The sequence below is a fragment of the Esox lucius genome, chromosome 25 (assembly GCF_011004845.1).
Source record: "Esox lucius isolate fEsoLuc1 chromosome 25, fEsoLuc1.pri, whole genome shotgun sequence".
Taxonomy (NCBI): Eukaryota; Metazoa; Chordata; class Actinopteri; order Esociformes; family Esocidae; genus Esox; species Esox lucius.
Window position 1 is genome coordinate 8,747,443 of NC_047593.1, and position 18,815 is coordinate 8,766,257.

General features: G+C 42.3%; 2 protein-coding genes across 2 annotated transcripts; both read left to right on the top strand.

Moving 5' to 3' along the window:
- The first annotated feature begins 1,010 nt into the window (after nucleotides 1–1,010).
- Nucleotides 1,011–7,192, top strand: fgg (fibrinogen gamma chain). Its single transcript, XM_010891606.4, has 9 exons — nucleotides 1,011–1,150; nucleotides 1,654–1,701; nucleotides 2,274–2,457; nucleotides 2,801–2,885; nucleotides 3,120–3,250; nucleotides 4,582–4,715; nucleotides 4,899–5,083; nucleotides 5,697–5,974; nucleotides 6,641–7,192. Exons 1-9 carry the CDS (start codon nucleotides 1,088–1,090, stop codon nucleotides 6,829–6,831), a joined length of 1,299 nt encoding a protein of 432 aa, XP_010889908.2. The 5' UTR covers nucleotides 1,011–1,087; the 3' UTR covers nucleotides 6,832–7,192.
- Nucleotides 7,193–8,976: 1,784 nt separating this feature from the next.
- Nucleotides 8,977–14,587, top strand: plrg1 (pleiotropic regulator 1). The gene is made up of 15 exons (XM_010891607.5): nucleotides 8,977–9,102; nucleotides 9,471–9,577; nucleotides 9,856–9,986; nucleotides 10,072–10,122; nucleotides 10,671–10,764; nucleotides 10,958–11,051; nucleotides 11,146–11,247; nucleotides 11,561–11,653; nucleotides 12,220–12,369; nucleotides 12,532–12,633; nucleotides 12,747–12,849; nucleotides 13,375–13,483; nucleotides 13,625–13,764; nucleotides 14,144–14,337; nucleotides 14,518–14,587. The coding sequence occupies exons 1-15, from the start codon at nucleotides 9,094–9,096 to the stop codon at nucleotides 14,575–14,577; spliced, it is 1,539 nt and encodes a 512-aa protein (XP_010889909.1). The 5' UTR covers nucleotides 8,977–9,093; the 3' UTR covers nucleotides 14,578–14,587.
- Nucleotides 14,588–18,815: the final 4,228 nt, after the last annotated feature.

The window sequence follows — 18,815 nt, forward strand, 5'->3', positions numbered from 1 at the left end:
AGTGTATCCCAAATGAGCAAATCCAGCATGAAAAAGCATCTAACCCTGGAGTTGGAGTCAGACCTAATGAACATGACTTGAACCCTCTTCAAGATGCATTTGCTGTTTTCATTTGAAGGGAGGAACGGTCGGAAACTACACCAAGTGTTGGTGTTAATCATTAGCGTGTTGTGCCAGTACTGATACTGGGAGGGCATGGAACAAGTTGCCTCCAACCTCTGATCCAGAGTCAGGTTTTCTTTGCTCTCTGTATGGTTAAGAGTTTAGTAATCTGATCTCAGATCTGTGGATACATGCGACTTCTACCGACAACAGAACATGATTCATCACATTAAACTGCTGATCTTTGGCAACAGTGAGAGCAGGCAGTTTTTATACAAACAGTCCAATCATCAGGTAAATAAATAAATCATTTCTACACAAAAGGTGAGATGGTTCAAGGAGCAGTCTGACTCAAATGATCAATGATGATCAATTCAAATATTTAAATAACATTTGCTTGAGAGATACATTAATAACTTCTCAGATTATCATCATTAAATGTTTATCATCATTAATAAGACTTTTCCACCACGAAGGACAAAAGCTTGAAGAGTGTAACTTGATGAATGTTTTGGGTTACTAAAACGTTCCTTAAAAGGGACTTCCTTGTCATTGTAGCTGACAGAGCGAGAGGAATTTAGAAATACTTTATATAATATGTAACCTGCTGTTTCCCTGTATATTTTATGCAATTGGTTTGGTTTGGGTGGAATTTGCCTAGGTAATGATCTGGCATGCCTTCACACCACAAACCTCTCTGCTGTCTGGAATTGACACATGTAAAACCAGACCCAGTCAGTCTGTTAATCTCAGTTATTTCAAATCTGGGAAATGATCATGAAGGACAAGTGACTCACCAAGTTGTCCCGACATTGAGTGATCTAGACTAGGACATGTGTGGGATGAACATGTTCTGTTTACACACGGAAAACCTTATCTGCTACCGAAAAGAGGACCTTGATCAGATAAATATACCACCAGTGGACAGAGGCTCTTCATTCTTCCACTGGACAACACCACAACTGGTGTCCCGAAGGCTAGCAACATGGCTCTTTCTCTTCTGCCCACAGTCGCAGGGTTTGTTTTGCTATTCACCCTAACCTCGGCGGTAAGTGAAAAAGGTCCATTAATCAGTGCTGACTGGTATGTGGCAGTAGCTTTGTGGTATTTTAACTTAATTACATTTAGATAGCGTACATTTAATTAAGTTAGTAGTTAATTAGTAGTCAATTACATTTGGTAGTTCATTACATTTTCGCCATGTGAAGTAGGTATCAAATGGAATGGCACACTACATTTTCTGCTAAATTGCATTATTCCATTAACATTTTACCACAGAGCGATCTGTTCTCGCAATTTGTACTGTATGACATTTAAGATTAGCCTATAATAATTTTCATGCAGAGTGGTTTAGTAATTTTTCTATGAGTAGTTATAGCTCTTTCATTGCAATGCAATTAGCAGCTTGGTAAACAATAGTTTCATAGTAGAAAAAGGTTCCCCATTATTGCAATTTTCATTTGAAGGCATTTTCAAATAGTGTTCTTTGTCAACACAACATACAGTTTTGTTCCGGATAACGGGGTGTGTAATTTTGTCTCTGCTCCACAGCAATCGAGGGGAGACAATGTTGAGGTCTGCACACAAGTTGATGCATTTGTAAGTATGACCATACATTGCATGATCGTGCACTTCACATGCTGTGTCTACTGGAAGAAATTCCCCCTTTTACTTGTCTACTGTTGGCTGATTAACATTGTTATTTAGATTTGTTGTTAAATTTGAATCCTCAGACACATTAAATATTCAGGCAATCAGACCTGAGGTGTGGTATATGGCCAATACAACACGGGTAAGGGTTATTCTTAGGCATGATGCAATGCTGAGTGCCTGGATACAGCCCTTAGCTGTCAGCCAATCAGCATTCAGGTCTTAAACAAAATATATATATATATATATATATATATATATACATATATACATATATATACACACACAGTGTAGTGCATATGATATTGAGAAAAGTCTGGGATATTATAAATACATACATTTTTTTCCTTTTTCCAGAACACACGTAAATATTTCCAATATGTTTCCAATACTCACACATCCGCAGTCCTAGTACAATAATACAATAAGGATGCCATCAGTGTAAGTATTTGAGGATCCATGTAAGGATCCATCTCTCACAGTGTGACAATTTGAGCATCTACGTTCTGTGCCTGTTTTAGGGCAAGTACTGCCCAACCACTTGTGGCATAGCCGACTACCTGAACAGGTACAAGCCGGCGATGGACAAGGACCTGAATGATATGGAGGAGATCCTGGACAGGATAGCCAACAAAACGACTGGGGCTGCAGAGAAAGTCACCTACATGAGGGACTCAGCAGCTCAGCAAACGAAGTCCGGTTCAGGTTATTGACCTTTATTGACTCTCTCTATGGCATTCTGGTTCCACAACCAGTGTACATTTATGTTTCAGCTAAATGTTGAAGTACAACTCTCCCAAAGATTAGAAATATATATTTTTGTTTAAACACGCTAGATGGAGAGAAAAATTTACTAATTTTGTAACCTTTTTTTCTCAAATAAACAATTCTAAATATGGAAAATTGATAACCAGTAGGGTTGTCAAAATGTGTATCAGGAAAAGTACTGGCCATTTCACATCCTGGCCAATTGTTATCCCGCGTGCAGATAAATGGCACATTATAGGTTAGGTTACTGTATCTGAAGCAAATTTTGATTGTTCCACAGACACCTACTACAAAAAGTCATCAGACATGCTGAATGAAGTCGTGCGCTTCGAGAAGAGCATTGTCGAACAGGAGTCCCAAATATAGTAAGCCCTTTTGTTTTATCAGTATCAAATTTGCTGTAAGTTCCATGTGAAAACGTGACAATTAAATGAAGCCATTTCTGGAAATGCAATGTAAACAACTCTGTTTGTCATTACAACTAATTAATGACATCCTTTTTGCTACTTATTTCTCAGTTAAATAATATGTACTACAAACACATTGATAGTTATAAAAAAAAAAAAAAAAGATAACCGCCGGTCTCCCCCGTTTTTCAGTAACCTCCAGGCAGTACTGGAGTCCAACGAGAAAAGGATGCTGGATCTAAGACAGCTGTCTATTCAGCTGGAGCAGAAATGTCAAGAGCCCTGCAAGGACACGGTGGAAATCAAAACCATTACAGGAAAAGGTAAAACCCCAACCCCACAACCTGCAGGTCGTTCCCAGTTTCATAAGAGAGGCTGGCTGACTCTGCTCCAGGACAATTTGACATATGAGTCAATTGTCCTTGTATCTTGTGTGTTTAGTAAGAAGTAAATCAATGGCACTGATCAATATTGGCTAAACTGTTTAGTCTCAAAAGAGTTATTTTGAGCTATTTTATTCAGCATTGGTTCTATCATTAATTGTATTATCTTTCAATAAAGGGGTCTGTCACATATGTTTACGGTTTATATAAGTTGTTTTTATTTATAATCACTATCCTTCAAAAAATAGGTACACCATAGATTTTAGTATCATAGTTTAACTGTTTTCCAGGGACATAAATTAACAGATCATCACATACGTTCTTGACAGTTGTGAGAAAATGTTTTTTGAATTCATGAATTACTGGCATAAATGGCTCCTAAAATACATTCTGATACCAATAGATAAACACAGAATAGTCATACCAATGAATAAACACAGTTTGATTTTACCTACCAATATTTGGGATAAGGTTTGGTGTTCATTTGAAGTGGGTTTTTTTCCTCCAAATATAGCATTGTGCCCTTCTGCCAAAAAGGTTTTTGTCTTGACTGTCTTTAGAAATGTTTTCCAGTAGTGATGTGGATAATCCTCGTGGTTTTTGGCAAAGCTAAGAGGGACAGCGATGTTTCTTTTGTCCTTTGTGGTATTCCCTCATTAATCTCATTCTTGCTTACTGTCTTTCATGTTGTGGGGTCATGGACACAGATGTTAGAAAGTGCAAAAGAAGCCTGCAGATCAGCCTGCTGTTACTTTGGTGTTTTTGTCACCTTCCTGACCATTTTATGATGTGTCATTTGCTGTGATCTTTGCTGGACGTCCACTCCTAAGGAGAGTAGCCGTGGCGATTACTTTTCTCCATTTGTACACAATCAGTCTGACTGAAATCGAGTCTCAGGCCTTTAGAAATACCGTCGTAGCCTTTTCTAGCTTAATGAGCCGCTTCTCCTAAGGTCTTCTTAAACCTGTTTTGACCCGGCCGAAATTAAAATTCAGTAGATCTCTGTTTTGGGGGCCAGACTTTGTTGGTAACCAACATTTGTGGGGGTTTTATATGACAGGTTATTTCTTAGCCGCACCTGAATGTCAGTACGGTTAAATTGCAGGAGTTCTGAAGGCTTAACATTTTTTTTTTAAAATGTAATCATTTGTTTTTCTGGTTATAAACCTCATATAGTATATTGTTAGTGATTTTGATGAATTTTCTTCTGAAGTGTTTTGGCCCATTGTTGTTTCGCACCGAACAACTCAATTCTGACATGTTGTTTTCAGACTGTCAGGAAGTTGCTAATAAGGGCGCCAAGACCAGCGGTCTGTACTATGTGAAGCCGGCGAAGGCGACCCAGCAGTTCCTGGTTTACTGCGAGATTGACAGCTTCGGACGCGGCTTCACCGTCCTTCAGAGGGTACGTGTTTTCTCCATTGGAATCTGGAACAAGGGTTGGGGACAATTGTTTTTCAGCAGTTTCACAAAATAAACATTTCGAATTGGCATTTTCCTTTGCGGACTGACTCGATTGACTATTGGCCCCTCGAACCCTGATTGGACCCAAGTGATTATCTTAACCTTTTCACACGCATCTCTACAGAGGCGCGACGGCAGCGTGGACTTCAACAAGGACTGGGTGCAATACAAGCAGGGCTTCGGCTATCTTTCCCCGAGCGACACCACTGAGTATTGGCTGGGTAACGAGAAAATGCACTTGCTCTCCACCCAGTCGACCATCCCTTACGTGCTGAGGATAGAGCTCACCGACTGGGATGGCAACAAGAAGTAAGCAATGTCGTATTACTTGGTAGGGAAGGAATAACTGCTCAAAGTCATATCCCAGCGTGTGGAAATGGTTCCAAGGATGTCACATTAACCTACTGTAACTATGTCATGTTGAATTAGTTGCACACAGCTTTACCTGCATACTAGGATGCTTACCTGTCTGGTTATGAGGTGTCTCGGTTTCAATCATAAGAAATGCTACAACTACCATATTTCACTATCATCCTTCATTTGTCAAATTGATTGTGGGTCTTGACCTATACTAATTGACATAATTACACTCAGAATTCAATAGTAGTTTGAGTAATCGATTTTCTGGTGCATGGTTACCTTCAGTAGCTGAAAGAGCTGACCTCCAGAAAACTAAGAACAAATTCTACTTTATGATACTGATTTTTGACGAAGGAAAAGCAGTGCTTTATATTATCCCTTGCCACCATTGTGGATTTTAGTGCTTTAGTGTCCAGCATTGCACATGACGAAGAACAGGCATCACGTCGAATATAACTCACCGCCACCTGACCAGCAGTTTTATACTTTCCTTCTCCATATTGTCAATAAGATGACAAGAAAAACACTCAGGGCTACTTGAACCTTTCTCCTCGTTCATTAGGTATGCCGACTACGCCATGTTCAAAGTGGGGCCTGAGGCCGACATGTACCGCTTGACCTACGCCTACTACTTCGGCGGTGACGCGGGTGACGCATTCGGCGGCTTTGACTTCGGCGATGACCCGAGCGACAAGAGCTTCACCTCCCACAACGGCATGCAGTTCAGTACCTCCGACAAAGACAACGACAAGTTCAAGGGCAACTGTGCCAAGCAGGACGGCTCTGGCTGGTGGATGAACCGATGCCACGCCGCCCACCTCAATGGAAAGTACTACCGAGGTAAGGTCTCGGAGAAACACACATAACCCACATTATCCATTAAAGAATTATAGTTACACCATAGACACCACATTATCCATTAAAGAATTATAGTTACACCACAGACACCACATTATCCATTAAAGAATTATAGTTACACCACAAACACCACATTATCCATTAAAGAATTATAGTTACACCACAAACACCACATTATCCATTAAAGAATTATAGTTACACCACAAACACCACATTATCCATTAAAGAATTATAGTTACACCACAAACACCACATTATCCATTAAAGAATTATAGTTACACCACAAACATCACATTATCCATTAAAGAATTATAGTTACACCACAAACACCACATTATCCATTAAAGAATTATAGTTACACCACAAACACCACATTATCCATTAAAGAATTATAGTTACACCACAAACACCACATTATCCATTAAAGAATTATAGTTACACCACAAACATCACATTATCCATTAAAGAATTATAGTTACACCACAAACACCACATTATCCATTAAAGAATTATAGTTACACCACAAACACCACATTATCCATTAAAGAATTATAGTTACACCACAAACACACGCAACAACATTCCAACAAGTCATTCCAACAGTTGAGTCACTTAAGACACCTTTTCCATCCATCTGTCCTTTGAAAGGTGGAAAGTACACAGCGAAGGACGCCGGCGAATCCGGCTTTGACAACGGCATCATCTGGGCCACGTGGCACAGCCGGTGGTACTCCATGAAGGAGACCACCATGAAGATGATCCCCACCAACAGAGTCACAGATGGGGATGGTCAGCAGACTGGTGGGGTCAAACAGTTTGGAGGCCTGGGAGATAACTAAAGCACACCTACAGAACGTCCTGTACTTCCAGCATGTTGAAATCTCTTCCGGACACAGATTAAGCCAAGTTCTAGACTTGGAAGCACATCGAGAAATTGTGCAACGCATGATTGCAGGACTGAACCCTAATCTGTATCTGGGAGACTGGCCTTTTGTCTTCCCGAGAGTTTTGTTTTCTCAAGCAATTTCTTTCTTTGTCCTTTTGCTTAAAATGTTGTCTAATCGAATTGAGTTAGCTGAAGCTTGGAAGATGGAACTCTTTAGCACCTTCTTGTTAGAAAAACTTGATATACTGTCCCTGGGGTTTTTGTTAGATGGGGTTGGTTTGACCAATTAATAAATGTTATATTTTTAATTGTAATATGTCTTTTTGTGATGGTTTTTCATTCCTCTGACCCTAGGATCTAAGGTGTAGGTCTGACTGACTGGGTTTGACCTTGGGCCACCCGTCCGCCATCACAATGTTTTACCTCTTTGAACTAAAACCTCGGTATAAACTCAGCGAGCCATGTCTAAGTATCAGGCAATGATTAGTTAAAATGTTGCCTCGGATTTAAAAGACCATGGCAATTTCTTTAGTGTAAATGAATATGACATAAGTCAGTCGCTAAATGGCGGTAAACTTTATACCATTTCAATATCCAATGGGTAAGATACAATAAAAGCACACAGGTTGACAAATCACGTAACTTCAGAAGCTGGTGACTGCACTAGAAGGGTTTTACAGAAATTACGGTAAACACTGTGCTGGGAAGACCTAACTATCAAATTTACACTGACCAAAAAGGAAAGGCAATTGGCTATTATTCATAATGTTGACAGAATGGTTGTGGGCACCCACGTGCTGTTGGTGGATATTAGATTGTGTGTGTGAGTTTGGCTGAGTATGTGGGTGGGTGGGTGGGTTTATCTGCGGAGGGTGTGTAGCGATGCTCATTTGGCTCTGTGTGAACACATTTTATGTCAATATTGCATAACATACATTACAAGCCATCTTCATGAAGTCAACTGAAAGTCAGCAAATTAAACCCTTTTGTAAAATACTTCACTGCACTTTGGACTACGTTGTGAATACTTTACTGCACTTCGGACTACGTTGTGAATACTTTACTGCACTTCGGACTATGTTGTGAATACTTTACTGCAATTCAGAATACTGTCTGTGATGCATTGGTAAACAATATCAGCACACATCAACCATTGTTTTTCAGTGTATTAAAACATATAGAAGGCAGGAACATTTTATCATTCTTCACATTGTGATTGTAACACCGATGTTGGTTGATTAGCAGTGATCTTCCACACATGATGTGTAATATAATGGTGACTCAGCTGGAATCTAAGTTCTTGCAAAACTGGACGTTTAACTGGTTGAAATATCTAAATCATATTATTGAAGATGTGGTGACCCCGAAAAATGCATAATTGTGGGATTTTTTTATCTGTTGTGATAGGGCCTTGTCTTGAAAAGAACTGTTGACATGCATGTGTTTTGGGGAATGCATTATCAGTTGACTACTGAATTAAATAATATATACTTTTTATATTTCAGTTAATTAAATCAGTTTAAAATACTGTATACACTTGGTACACTCAACATGTTTCTGTCTGTTCTTCTGTTGTGATAGTGACTGCAATAAACAAAAAATTGCAACATTCAGATCTGTGGGTATTGAATGTGGGCAATTTCAAAGATAGAAGATTAGACAAATATTAATCAATGTTCTTTGCTTTATAAACATGTTCTGAGGGCTCTAGTTTCCAGAGGTAGCACAATGCACTGTTGCCCCATATTTGAACATAAAGTTAAGGAGGAAATCCAAATAGACACTTTGAACTGTTTGAGAGCCATGTGCACACAAAATAAATAGGCTTACTGTGATTAGGCTTCTCGGAAGGGGCTGACAGTATGGTGACCCTTAATTAACTAAATATATCTAGGATAGGTCTTTATAGGTTTCTAAATTATTTATCATACTTTCATTATTGGGACGAACGCTATAGCCGTACAGCAATGCAGAATGGAACTGTCAGGTATTCAATCGTAATTGTAAAGATTTGGCCATGAGGTGGCGCTAATCGTTTCAGGGGTTAAAGAAAAGCTCCGGAAGGAAACACATGAACTCAGTTGTTTATATCCGGTGCATTTCAATGTTGAACATCTTCTGCGTTTGTTTAGCCAGCTGAAGTTAGCGAATTTTCTAAATCTGTTTCTCGACTATTTTATAAATAGTCACGCTATCTGGATTAATAGCATCAAACATGACTGAGGTATGTGCCATTTGGTGCATTTCTATGTCAGTAAAGTTGAAGCAAAACTGTAACGTCGTTACTAGATATACTGTAAGCTTACACATGCCGCTAGTTATCTAGCAAGTATGGTAACAAAAACACAGTAACTTCTTAATAACGTTGTACTATACTAATTAACTTAATTTAAGTGTGCTATGTTTTTACTATGTTACAAAGGTTGCTGCTTGCCAAATAATGCTTGCATTGTACTTCGCTTAAAATTGTGTATTGTGTGTGTATTGCAGCTTATTTAGATTAAAAGTATACATCTGAAATGCATAGCCAGTTAGCTATGAACATGTTGACATTGTCATTGGACCTTAGTTCTGTTTCCTTGTATCTAACAGGATGTACAAAAGCACTCCGTGCACACGCTCGTGTTCAGGTCCCTCAAGAGGACTCATGATATGTTTGTCGCTGACCACGCCAAGCCGGTCGTCTTAGATGACACAAGGTACAATTACTAACGTTTTGAATTCCAATATACTTTCCTTGGTTTTCCATCCATCCGTTTCTCTCTCACGTTCTGTGTTACATTTAGTCTGTGTTAAGGCCACACGTTCAGTCTCTAAAGCTTGCTGACTTAATGTTCCACTGAATTAAAGATAAAATCTGGGACTTTTGCCTTTAACAAAATGTTTATTTTCACCCTCCTAATTTGTGCCGGGATACGCTGCTTTTTTTTTTTTTTTTTTTTTTTTTTTTAAAACGTTAACTTGTGTCCATGTATAGTCACAAAGTGAAGATGGCCGCGAAGCTGAGGGCTGACTATGGTGCTATTCTACACATGCCCGTTCTGAAGGAGGGCAAGGACAGGACCCCCGTGTCCGACCTACATGGCAATAAGAACTACGCCCAACCTGGTGAGAGTTCACGTCACACAAATCACTCAACGTTTTAAATCAGCCGCCAGCAATTGCTTCTTATTATGACTTGTCTTCCCCGCAGACGATCCAGAGTACATGATCACTGGAACCCACGCCTACCCCTCCGGACCTGGTAATTGAAGCCGCTTTTACCACAGTCCTTCCCAGGGTTCCCGGAGTTAGTGACTGGGTGCGCCGGCTTTGGTTTCCGTTCAGTCGTACTGGATTCGGCCGGTCTTGTCTGAAGATCGTTGTTATTTGGATTGGGTGTGTTAACGCTGGGCTGGCATACAACCCTACACCCCCTGTCGTTCTCCAGGATCGGGGGAGCCCTCTCTTGTCTGACCCCAGTAACGCATGTGGGGGGGGGGTTGTGCCAGATGTACCGATTGGCTGTATACAATGGCTTTAAAAACACAGCAGTCATCCTTGTTGGGGTTTGGGGTTGTATTCATGCCTAACAGGAGCCTCTCGCTTACACACACAGACAGCCAGTGGTCAAATAATTAGCATTTCCGCATGCGCGCAATTCCCCTGTATGAATACGCAAACCGACAGTGCTAAGGCACTTCTCATTAGAGTGGGCATCCATGGGAGCACTTTGTGAGAAGCGCTGGTGTTGAAAGTGCTTCGTGAAACACATTGAGATGGTTGATGTGATTACGCCCCGTGTGTCCTCAGGGGTGGCCCTGACAGCCGACACTCAGATGCACAGGAACCCCAGTGAGGGGGGTGTACATGCCTTGGCTCTGGCTCTGCCTCCATCACAAGCCAGGTACTTGATATTTTCAATGGGAACCTTTCCATGTATCCAATTATTCTGCAACAATACGTCCTGCTCTATGGCCCCGGATGTAAGACAAGCGGTGAAATCACACTGGGCTTAAAGCAGCGACATCCCAGTTCGTGTCACCCTGTCGGATGAGTGTACGAACGGCTTCCGTTTTGTTTTGTCCATGTGTCCGCAGGCTGGACGCTAGTCGCACGGCGGCCGGCGTCGCGGACATCCACAGGGCCGCGGGGGGAGCCGAGAGGTCGCACGCTTCTCATTCGCACGCCATGGTGGGAGACCCGCCGATACGATCCTCCAATCGCAGGCAGTGCGTCCCCTCACCTGCGAGAAATACTAACGCTGCTTTTCTTTGGCTGTTTCTAGTCGCTTCTGGAAGGAGGCGGCACCAAAAACTCTTCCCTCGTGGTCAGGAAAGCCCCGACTATGCCCAAGCCACAGTGGCACGCGCCGTGGAAGCTTTTCCGGGTGAGGACATTGTCATGTCAAACACTGCTCAGTGCACACATTTCCTTCAAAGTGCTCTTTGTCAAATCACTTGGCACTACTAGGCAAAGCACCACATTGTTTTTATATAGCACTCTATGATTTTGAACTTATAACATTTGGTGGGACCTGTGAGTTCTAATGCATTTGAGACTGATCAGATCTGTCTTTTTATTATATACTGTATTCAGATTGACTATGAGCGTTACAGAAGCGCCAGCTATTCTTTCTGGGGCATGCTACATTCTACATCATTTGTGTGATTGCTGATCCTGGTTCTTTTCATCCATTCCAGGTCATCAGTGGTCATCTGGGCTGGGTGAGGTCCATTGCGGTAGAGCCCGGCAACCAATGGTTTGTCACTGGTGCCGGCGACAGAACGATTAAGGTAAGTGCAGAGATTTCTCTTGCAGAACGTAACTTTAAAATGTATCACTCGGCTTAAGGGAGACAGACATTGCCGGGCCTAAACCAACTCAGCCACACACAAGACTCGTAGCAACATGAATATGTATCTACCATGGATTATAAGAAGTGTATCTTGCAGTGACATCCTGAACAGAGTATTGTAGAAAGGCTAGCGGGCTTCTCTTAAAATGTCACGGTATGTCAGTGTTATCCAGGGTTTTGGTTTTAGTACTACGAAGTTGACACATTCATAAGAAGTTGTATTTCTAAACATCTGGTCTAATTAGCAGGCTTTGAAGGGTTGTAGGTCAATCAGGTTACATTTCCACATTAGTTAAGAAAGAAGGTTTTAGTCCTACATTTGTCCGCCAAAATTTAGTCATTGTATTCTAATAGTAACATCGGTCCAAATATTCAAACATAAAAATGCCTATTTGATCCGGTCAAAGTGTCAGGCAGTTCCTCCATTCCACGTGTCTCAGATCTAGGATCAGCTAGGAAAGTCTGTGATGCCAGCGCCCCGTTGTCTCTCGGTTCCCTCCATAGATCTGGGACCTGGCCAGCGGGAAGCTGAAGCTCTCCCTGACGGGGCACATCAGCACGGTGCGCGGCGTGGCCGTGAGCACGCGCAGCCCCTACCTGTTCTCCTGCGGAGAGGACAAGCAAGTCAAGTGCTGGGACCTGGAGTACAACAAGGCAAGTGCTCTCATAGCCCACTGCATGCGTTGCATCCATTTCCCCCCCCGGCGGTTTTAAACGGTGTCATTTTGAACAGAATTGAAGTGAGATTGTAACAATAGCGACAGTGACAGTTGCCGTGACTGAATGTTCCCCCGGTGCTGGTCGCTTCGTTCCCAGGTGATCAGGCACTACCACGGCCACCTCAGCGCCGTGTACGACCTGGACCTTCACCCCACCATCGACGTGCTGGTCACGTGCAGCCGGGACGCCACTGCCAGGGTAGGCGTCGCCAACGACCCCACCGCATCTTGTAATTACTTTGATCGCATCCCGCTCGTGGAGCGTGTCACGTTCGGAGTGTCGTGAGTTTAGTTTTTAACCCGTGTCTTTAGGTTTGGGATATCCGGAGCAAAGCCAACGTGCACACCTTATCTGGACACACCAATACGGTGGCCACAGTTCGATGCCAGGCCGCTGAGCCCCAGATCATCACAGGTACACCTCCGTTCTTACTCCTTTGCCTTCACCCGTTCTTGTTTTGACTTCACCATTTCCGTCAATGCCCGTATCATCTGTTGTGGTCATTGTTGCTATGTTCTTTTCTGAGCCGGCCCTGAAAGAAACCTGAACGAAGGTCTGAAGGGTTTTCTGAACCCTTGACCTTCTCCTCCGGGGTCGTTTGTCGGCAGAGAAAACCGAGACACTGGTCGAAAGTCTCCAGCGTTGAGAGATTGCTATGTGGTCCTGTGAACACGAACCTGCTATGTGGTCCTGTGAACACGAACCTGCTATGTGGTCCTGCGAACACGAACCTGCTATGTGGTCCTGCGAACACGAACCTGCTATGTGGTCCTGCGAACACGAACCTGCTATGTGGTCCTGCGAACACGAACCTGCTATGTGGTCCTGCGAACACGAACCTGCTATGTGGTCCTGCGAACACGAACCTGCTATGTGGTCCTGCGAACACGAACCTGCTATGTGGTCCTGTGAACACGAACCTGGCTTTTTCTGTTGCAGGGAGCCACGACTCGACCATCAGGCTGTGGGATCTGATAGCCGGGAAGACCAGAGCTACACTCACCAACCACAAGAAGTCGGTCAGAGCGCTGGCCCTACATCCCAGGCAGTAGGTCAAATCCTCAAGGCTAACAACGACGTTTCATCCAAACCCAGAGTTATGCGGCTTTTATAGCCTAGTTAAACATTAGATTGTGTTTGTGTGTTAATGCTGTGACACCCTGAATCATTGGTTGGCTGTACGTTCCAGGTATACCTTTGCTTCCGGGTCAGCCGACAACATAAAGCAGTGGACATTCCCAGACGGCAACTTCATTCAGAACCTCTCCGGGCACAATGCTATCATCAATGCCATGGCGGTGAACTCGGACGGCGTGCTGGTGTCTGGAGGTTTGAGAAACGTCCTTCGCTTTATCCCAACCAAAAATATTTGCGCAGGCCCTAACCAAAATCATCCTTTGCGAAGTTTGAATCCTATTGTTTCTATCCATCGTAGTGCATTTTCTTAAACAAAGTGGCAATGGTCAACGTCTGCGGAGAGATTGCTGAGTTAAGCTAATCGCTAATCCCAGAGACAACTTAAGACGTCCACGCTTCAATCTACCACCATGCATATTTTAGATGTACAGCTTATCCTCAGGGCGTAATGTTTGTCTCTGTTATAATATAGATGTAGCTACAGCTTACGATCAGGGCTTAATGTTTTTCTCCAAGATAATTTAGACATAGCGACAGCTCATCCTCAGGATTTAATGTTTGTCTCCGTTAGCGGACAACGGTACCATTCACCTGTGGGACTGGCGGACGGGCTACAACTTTCAGCGGATCCATGCCGCCGTGCAGCCCGGGTCGCTGGACAGCGAATCCGGTATCTTCGCCTGCGTGTTTGACAATTCTGAGAGCCGTCTGATCACGGCAGAGGCCGACAAGACCATCAAGGTGTACAAAGAGGACGACACGGCTGTAAGAGAGACTTTAGTACTCAACACTTTGTCTCTGTGTGTTTCATTTCTTTGGATGAGATTGATTGAGATGTTTTTATTCCTACAATTTGACATTGTGTTTACAGTATTCAATTGGTTAATATGAGAAAAGGACTGAAATGTCGCTTATGAAAACTGAGATTAAATTCTTCTCTTACAGACTGAGGAAAGTCACCCGATCAACTGGAAACCAGAGATCCTCAAGAGGAAAAGATTCTAGTTTTGCTGCCCAAAAAAATGTCATCACTACTCCTGAATGGAGATACTTGTGTTTTTTTTTAAAAAGAATATTCACACAAAAACATTTGAAATGACCATAAGTCTGCATTTATTTTTGCTAGTTATGTGACGATTCATCTTCACTTTATTCTACCTTACTCTAAGTACCATTTGCAATCTTCAGTGTACGATGCCAGTCCAACAAAGTAGCCGTTTTGGACAGCCAGTAACCTTCCAGAATGTTTGTTTTTATGACGACCGCTCTCTCCCGCTCTCTCGTGTGGTCACTCCCGTCCACCACGAGAAGCCACTTCTCAGCCCCGTAAGGGCTTGCCTTGGTGTAGACGCAGTCCCCACACGGGTCAAATCCTGTCAACAGAAATGGACGATGTCCTTCTGTATTTGTGTTGCTAACAGAAATGTTAACTGTACATACAACTGAGATGTAATTTGCCTTTTCATGAAATAAATCAATTTATGATTAACAGAATGGTCATAAAAAAGAAAATGGTTGAGTTTCACTGTGTTCAATAAGAGGAATTGACAGAGAGTAACTTACCCAAGTAGCCGTTGGTGACAACATTTCTAAAGTGTTTGAAGTAATTTCCCTTGATTTCCTCCCAATATCCGTTATCTCCTGGGTGTTCCTGGAGCTCGACGGTATTCCTTGTTAAACTGAGAACGTGGAACTTTTGCTCACCTGTTAGACAAAGCGAAGGCCGGTAACTGTTGCTCCATCCATTTGTGTAATCGGGCCATGGATTCAACGCTCTTAGTTTCTTTAGTCTAAATTACCAGATCAGCAGTCACTGTAGGAATCATGCACCTATTTGTGCCTTTTACGCGAACTGCGTACCTGACTCCCGGAGGTATAGGCCAGAAAGTGCGTGGCGGAACCCCCGCCCAGGCTTCTTTTTCAGGCTAGGTTTCCTGGATGGTGGCCCCTCTTCCCGGTCATCCTCTTCAACACACAAAGGCTCCTGCAGGGTGAGGAGATGACCAACATGGAACATAATCTCCGCCTGAAGAGATTGGATACACCTCTCAAGGTGGTCCTCGCTCTCCTCTGAATTCCTGGAGGAATGACGGAGGTACGCTTGGACTCGGGCATGAGACATGACTGATTGTGCGCACGTTAAATGCAGTAGAGTCTGATGTTTTGACTCATTGGGTTTACTGGTGTTATTTCAACTGCAGTGATTTCATAACCAAACATTAGACTGTCCAATAAAACATTTGTTTTCAGACTGGGGGTGATGGACCAAGAGAAAGACAGTTTACCATAACCTGAACTCGTCTGTTTCTGCAGCCCTGCCACCTCCGACGACCGTACCGGCTGCCTTTACATCACAAAACGTACTCGAACCCCAGATTCGAACTCGAATCCCAGTTCTTGGTCAACATAACCGGCACCACGATGACCTCCCTGGTGTCCGCGTAGTTGAGCTCTTTCTTACAGCTGCGGGAGGCTTGATAGGCCGGCGTCATGAAGGAACAGATGACCGCAGCCTCTTCCACGCCCGCTGCCATCCTGCCGACCGTCCCACGGGGAAGGTGAGTTCGTAGGGAGGCATTTAATTGAACACATGAGGTAGGTACGTTTTTGGTGAATATGTGGTGATGAGTTATCTCTCAACTCACTGCTGCTTGTAGGCAAGATTACATTTGGACTATGTCACCTACCTGTTATTTAATAATCCAAAGAGCCGAACTTACGCATCGTTAATGTTCCCCGCCTTCACCCCGCCTTCGATATCCATCCACACCGGCAAACCGTCTTCTTTGAGACGGTCGTATATCCGTTTCACCAGGGCCTGGTGATCCCACTGGTAAGACAGCATGACATGAGACATATTCTCTTTTGGTAAGAAAAAAAAAAAAAGATTATAACAAGAGAAATGAGGAAACTCCGGGCAATGCTGGCTGTAGCTTTTGTTTGTTTTCTGTTACGAGGTAGGTACTTAAAGAATGTGGCATAGACAATTCATGGGCTGTGTGGCTCGTTATCTCGGGTAGCAACAACTCAGGTTTCTTCTGTTGCCAGGTTACATTAGGCCTACTTGGACAATGAGAGAGAGACACCTGCAAACTGTAGAGACCCCGAGTTTTGGAAATACTCATCTGTGTAATTGTGGGATTACATTAGTTTCGCAAGGACTTCTGTTACAGAATCCTCTCAGAGTGGATATCATAAAAAAAAAAAAGCATAATTACACCCAGACTTGAAAGGAACAATGGACAGTTTGGCTTAGGTCCTTGTATACCAGAACAGATTGGTCATGCCTTTCAGTCAGTCATTCTGTATCATCTTCAGTTCCTCTGGGCCATATCTATTTCAGTCAATACCCCTGGCTTCAGTGGCTAGTGTTGCCCCCTTTGGCAGAAATAACTATAGATGTAGATGTTTCTATTAACTGCCTCTCAGTCTCATATATCAGCTGGGAGGAATTTTTTCCCATTCATTTTTTGCTGTGCACATTGATTGAGGCAATGGGTGGCCTGTAGCTACCCTGGGGTTCTTAGAACTTCTATTACCATCTATCCTTCAGCTCTTGGGCTTGATGAAACGTCCTGTGCTATGTAGATTTCCAATGGTCTTTTCTCCATTTGCAAATGATCCGTCAAACAGTGAATGATGTACTTCAATTCCGTTGCTTGGAAATGGCTTTGCAACCCCTCCACGCTTAATGTGCATCTTTTTGCTGAGGGTCTCAGGACATGTATCTTGATTTTGACTTGTTACCACACACCCATATGGTTGAGTACAAACCAGACCAAGTTAATAATCCTTATTAAATGCGGAACCTTCCCACGTTACTTGTTTATGATTTTCTAATAATGTGCACCTGATTCTAATCTTAGCCCTTTTTATGTGATAGTAAAGGTAGAGTACTTACTTTTCCCGCATTATTTAAATTATATTAATATTATATTAATGCATTTCTGTTTATTTTAATTGCTTAAACAATTTCAAAGTGACATTTTTCTTGTATGTGATTTGATCATTTGGGTCAACTTTATCCATTAATGAGGGTGGAATTTAGCTCAGAAATCCACGTGTCCGAATGTGTGGAAAAATAAAATGAACACCAGGGGGTGTACAGTCCATTTTCACATGAGTATGCGTTGGTATGCCTGTTCCTTTTTACCCACATTTCCAGTACCTATATGTCCTGATAAAGAAAAAGAGGTTACCTTTCCTTTGAGCTGATTGTGGATGTAGTGATTGTGGTGATGTGTGTACTTTTCCTTTGAGCTGGTTGTGTGCACAGGGAATGTAATGAAGTGTGTGCTTTTCTTTTGAGCTGGTTGTGGACATAGTGAATGTGAAGTGCTTACTTTCCTTTGAGCTGGTTGTGAATAAGAGCATACTGTGGAGCACTGAGGGAAATTAATCTATGAAAATTGTTAAAAGAAAACATGTATTCTTAATTAAGCAATAAATATGCCTGAAAGAGGACTCAAGTGCACTGGCATTTAACACAAGCCAGTATATGACATTTCTGTCATAGCAACACCAAAACAGGGCAAGCATTGGACTCTTCCTACAGACATATTTGCATGTCTGTCGCTACCCATTGTTTGGCTTGACTTGAAGCTACTTGGTGAAACGGAAACACTATGTTTCAAGTCACAATCTGATATATATATCTTTTTTTGAAACTTATTTTCAAATCTGCAGACAGATATCCCAAGGTAGAGTTTAAATTCTGGTGGTGAGGTCTGTAAATCCTAAACACCTTTTCTGTTTAAATTGTTTGAAACTGAAATGATATAGCAACGTATAAATTGAAGTGTGAGACCATACGAAGGGTTAAATAATTTTCAGAGCACAGAGCAGCTCTGTCTTGGGAAGAGCATAACTAATGTGGTTAAACTTACTTGAAGTTGCACACAAGTAAACTCTTCAGAAATTGCTTAGACAGCTAGTCATAGCTTTGCTTTGAATTAAATTATTTTCATACTACAGTATTCTTAAAGTGCTTACACTGTTTTACATACAGACAGGTGAGTAGAAAGGGCATCTAAAGATACATTACACAGTGTAAATCATTCTCCAGTTTTCTTTATCTACAATATCTGTCTCAGACTATATTTGGTAAAATTACAGATTTATACTTTACTGTTTTTTGTGCAGTTAAATGACATTTCATAATTTAAAAAGTTCAGCTGATGACTTGGTATTACAGTAATGTATTTGACACTAACACATTTTCTAACTCCTTGAAGAGCAAGGGC

Bases quoted from the DNA above. Each gene is read 5' to 3' on its own strand.
- fgg (XM_010891606.4), top strand. From the start codon at position 1,088: ATGGCTCTTTCTCTTCTGCCCACAGTCGCAGGGTTTGTTTTGCTATTC. The intron at 3,251-4,581 runs GTAAAACCCCAA...TGTTGTTTTCAG, and splicing joins CAAAACCATTACAGGAAAAG to ACTGTCAGGAAGTTGCTAAT. The intron at 5,084-5,696 runs GTAAGCAATGTC...CTCGTTCATTAG, and splicing joins GACTGGGATGGCAACAAGAA to GTATGCCGACTACGCCATGT.
- plrg1 (XM_010891607.5), top strand. The intron at 11,248-11,560 runs GTGAGGACATTG...CATCCATTCCAG, and splicing joins CGCCGTGGAAGCTTTTCCGG to GTCATCAGTGGTCATCTGGG. The intron at 11,654-12,219 runs GTAAGTGCAGAG...TTCCCTCCATAG, and splicing joins CCGGCGACAGAACGATTAAG to ATCTGGGACCTGGCCAGCGG.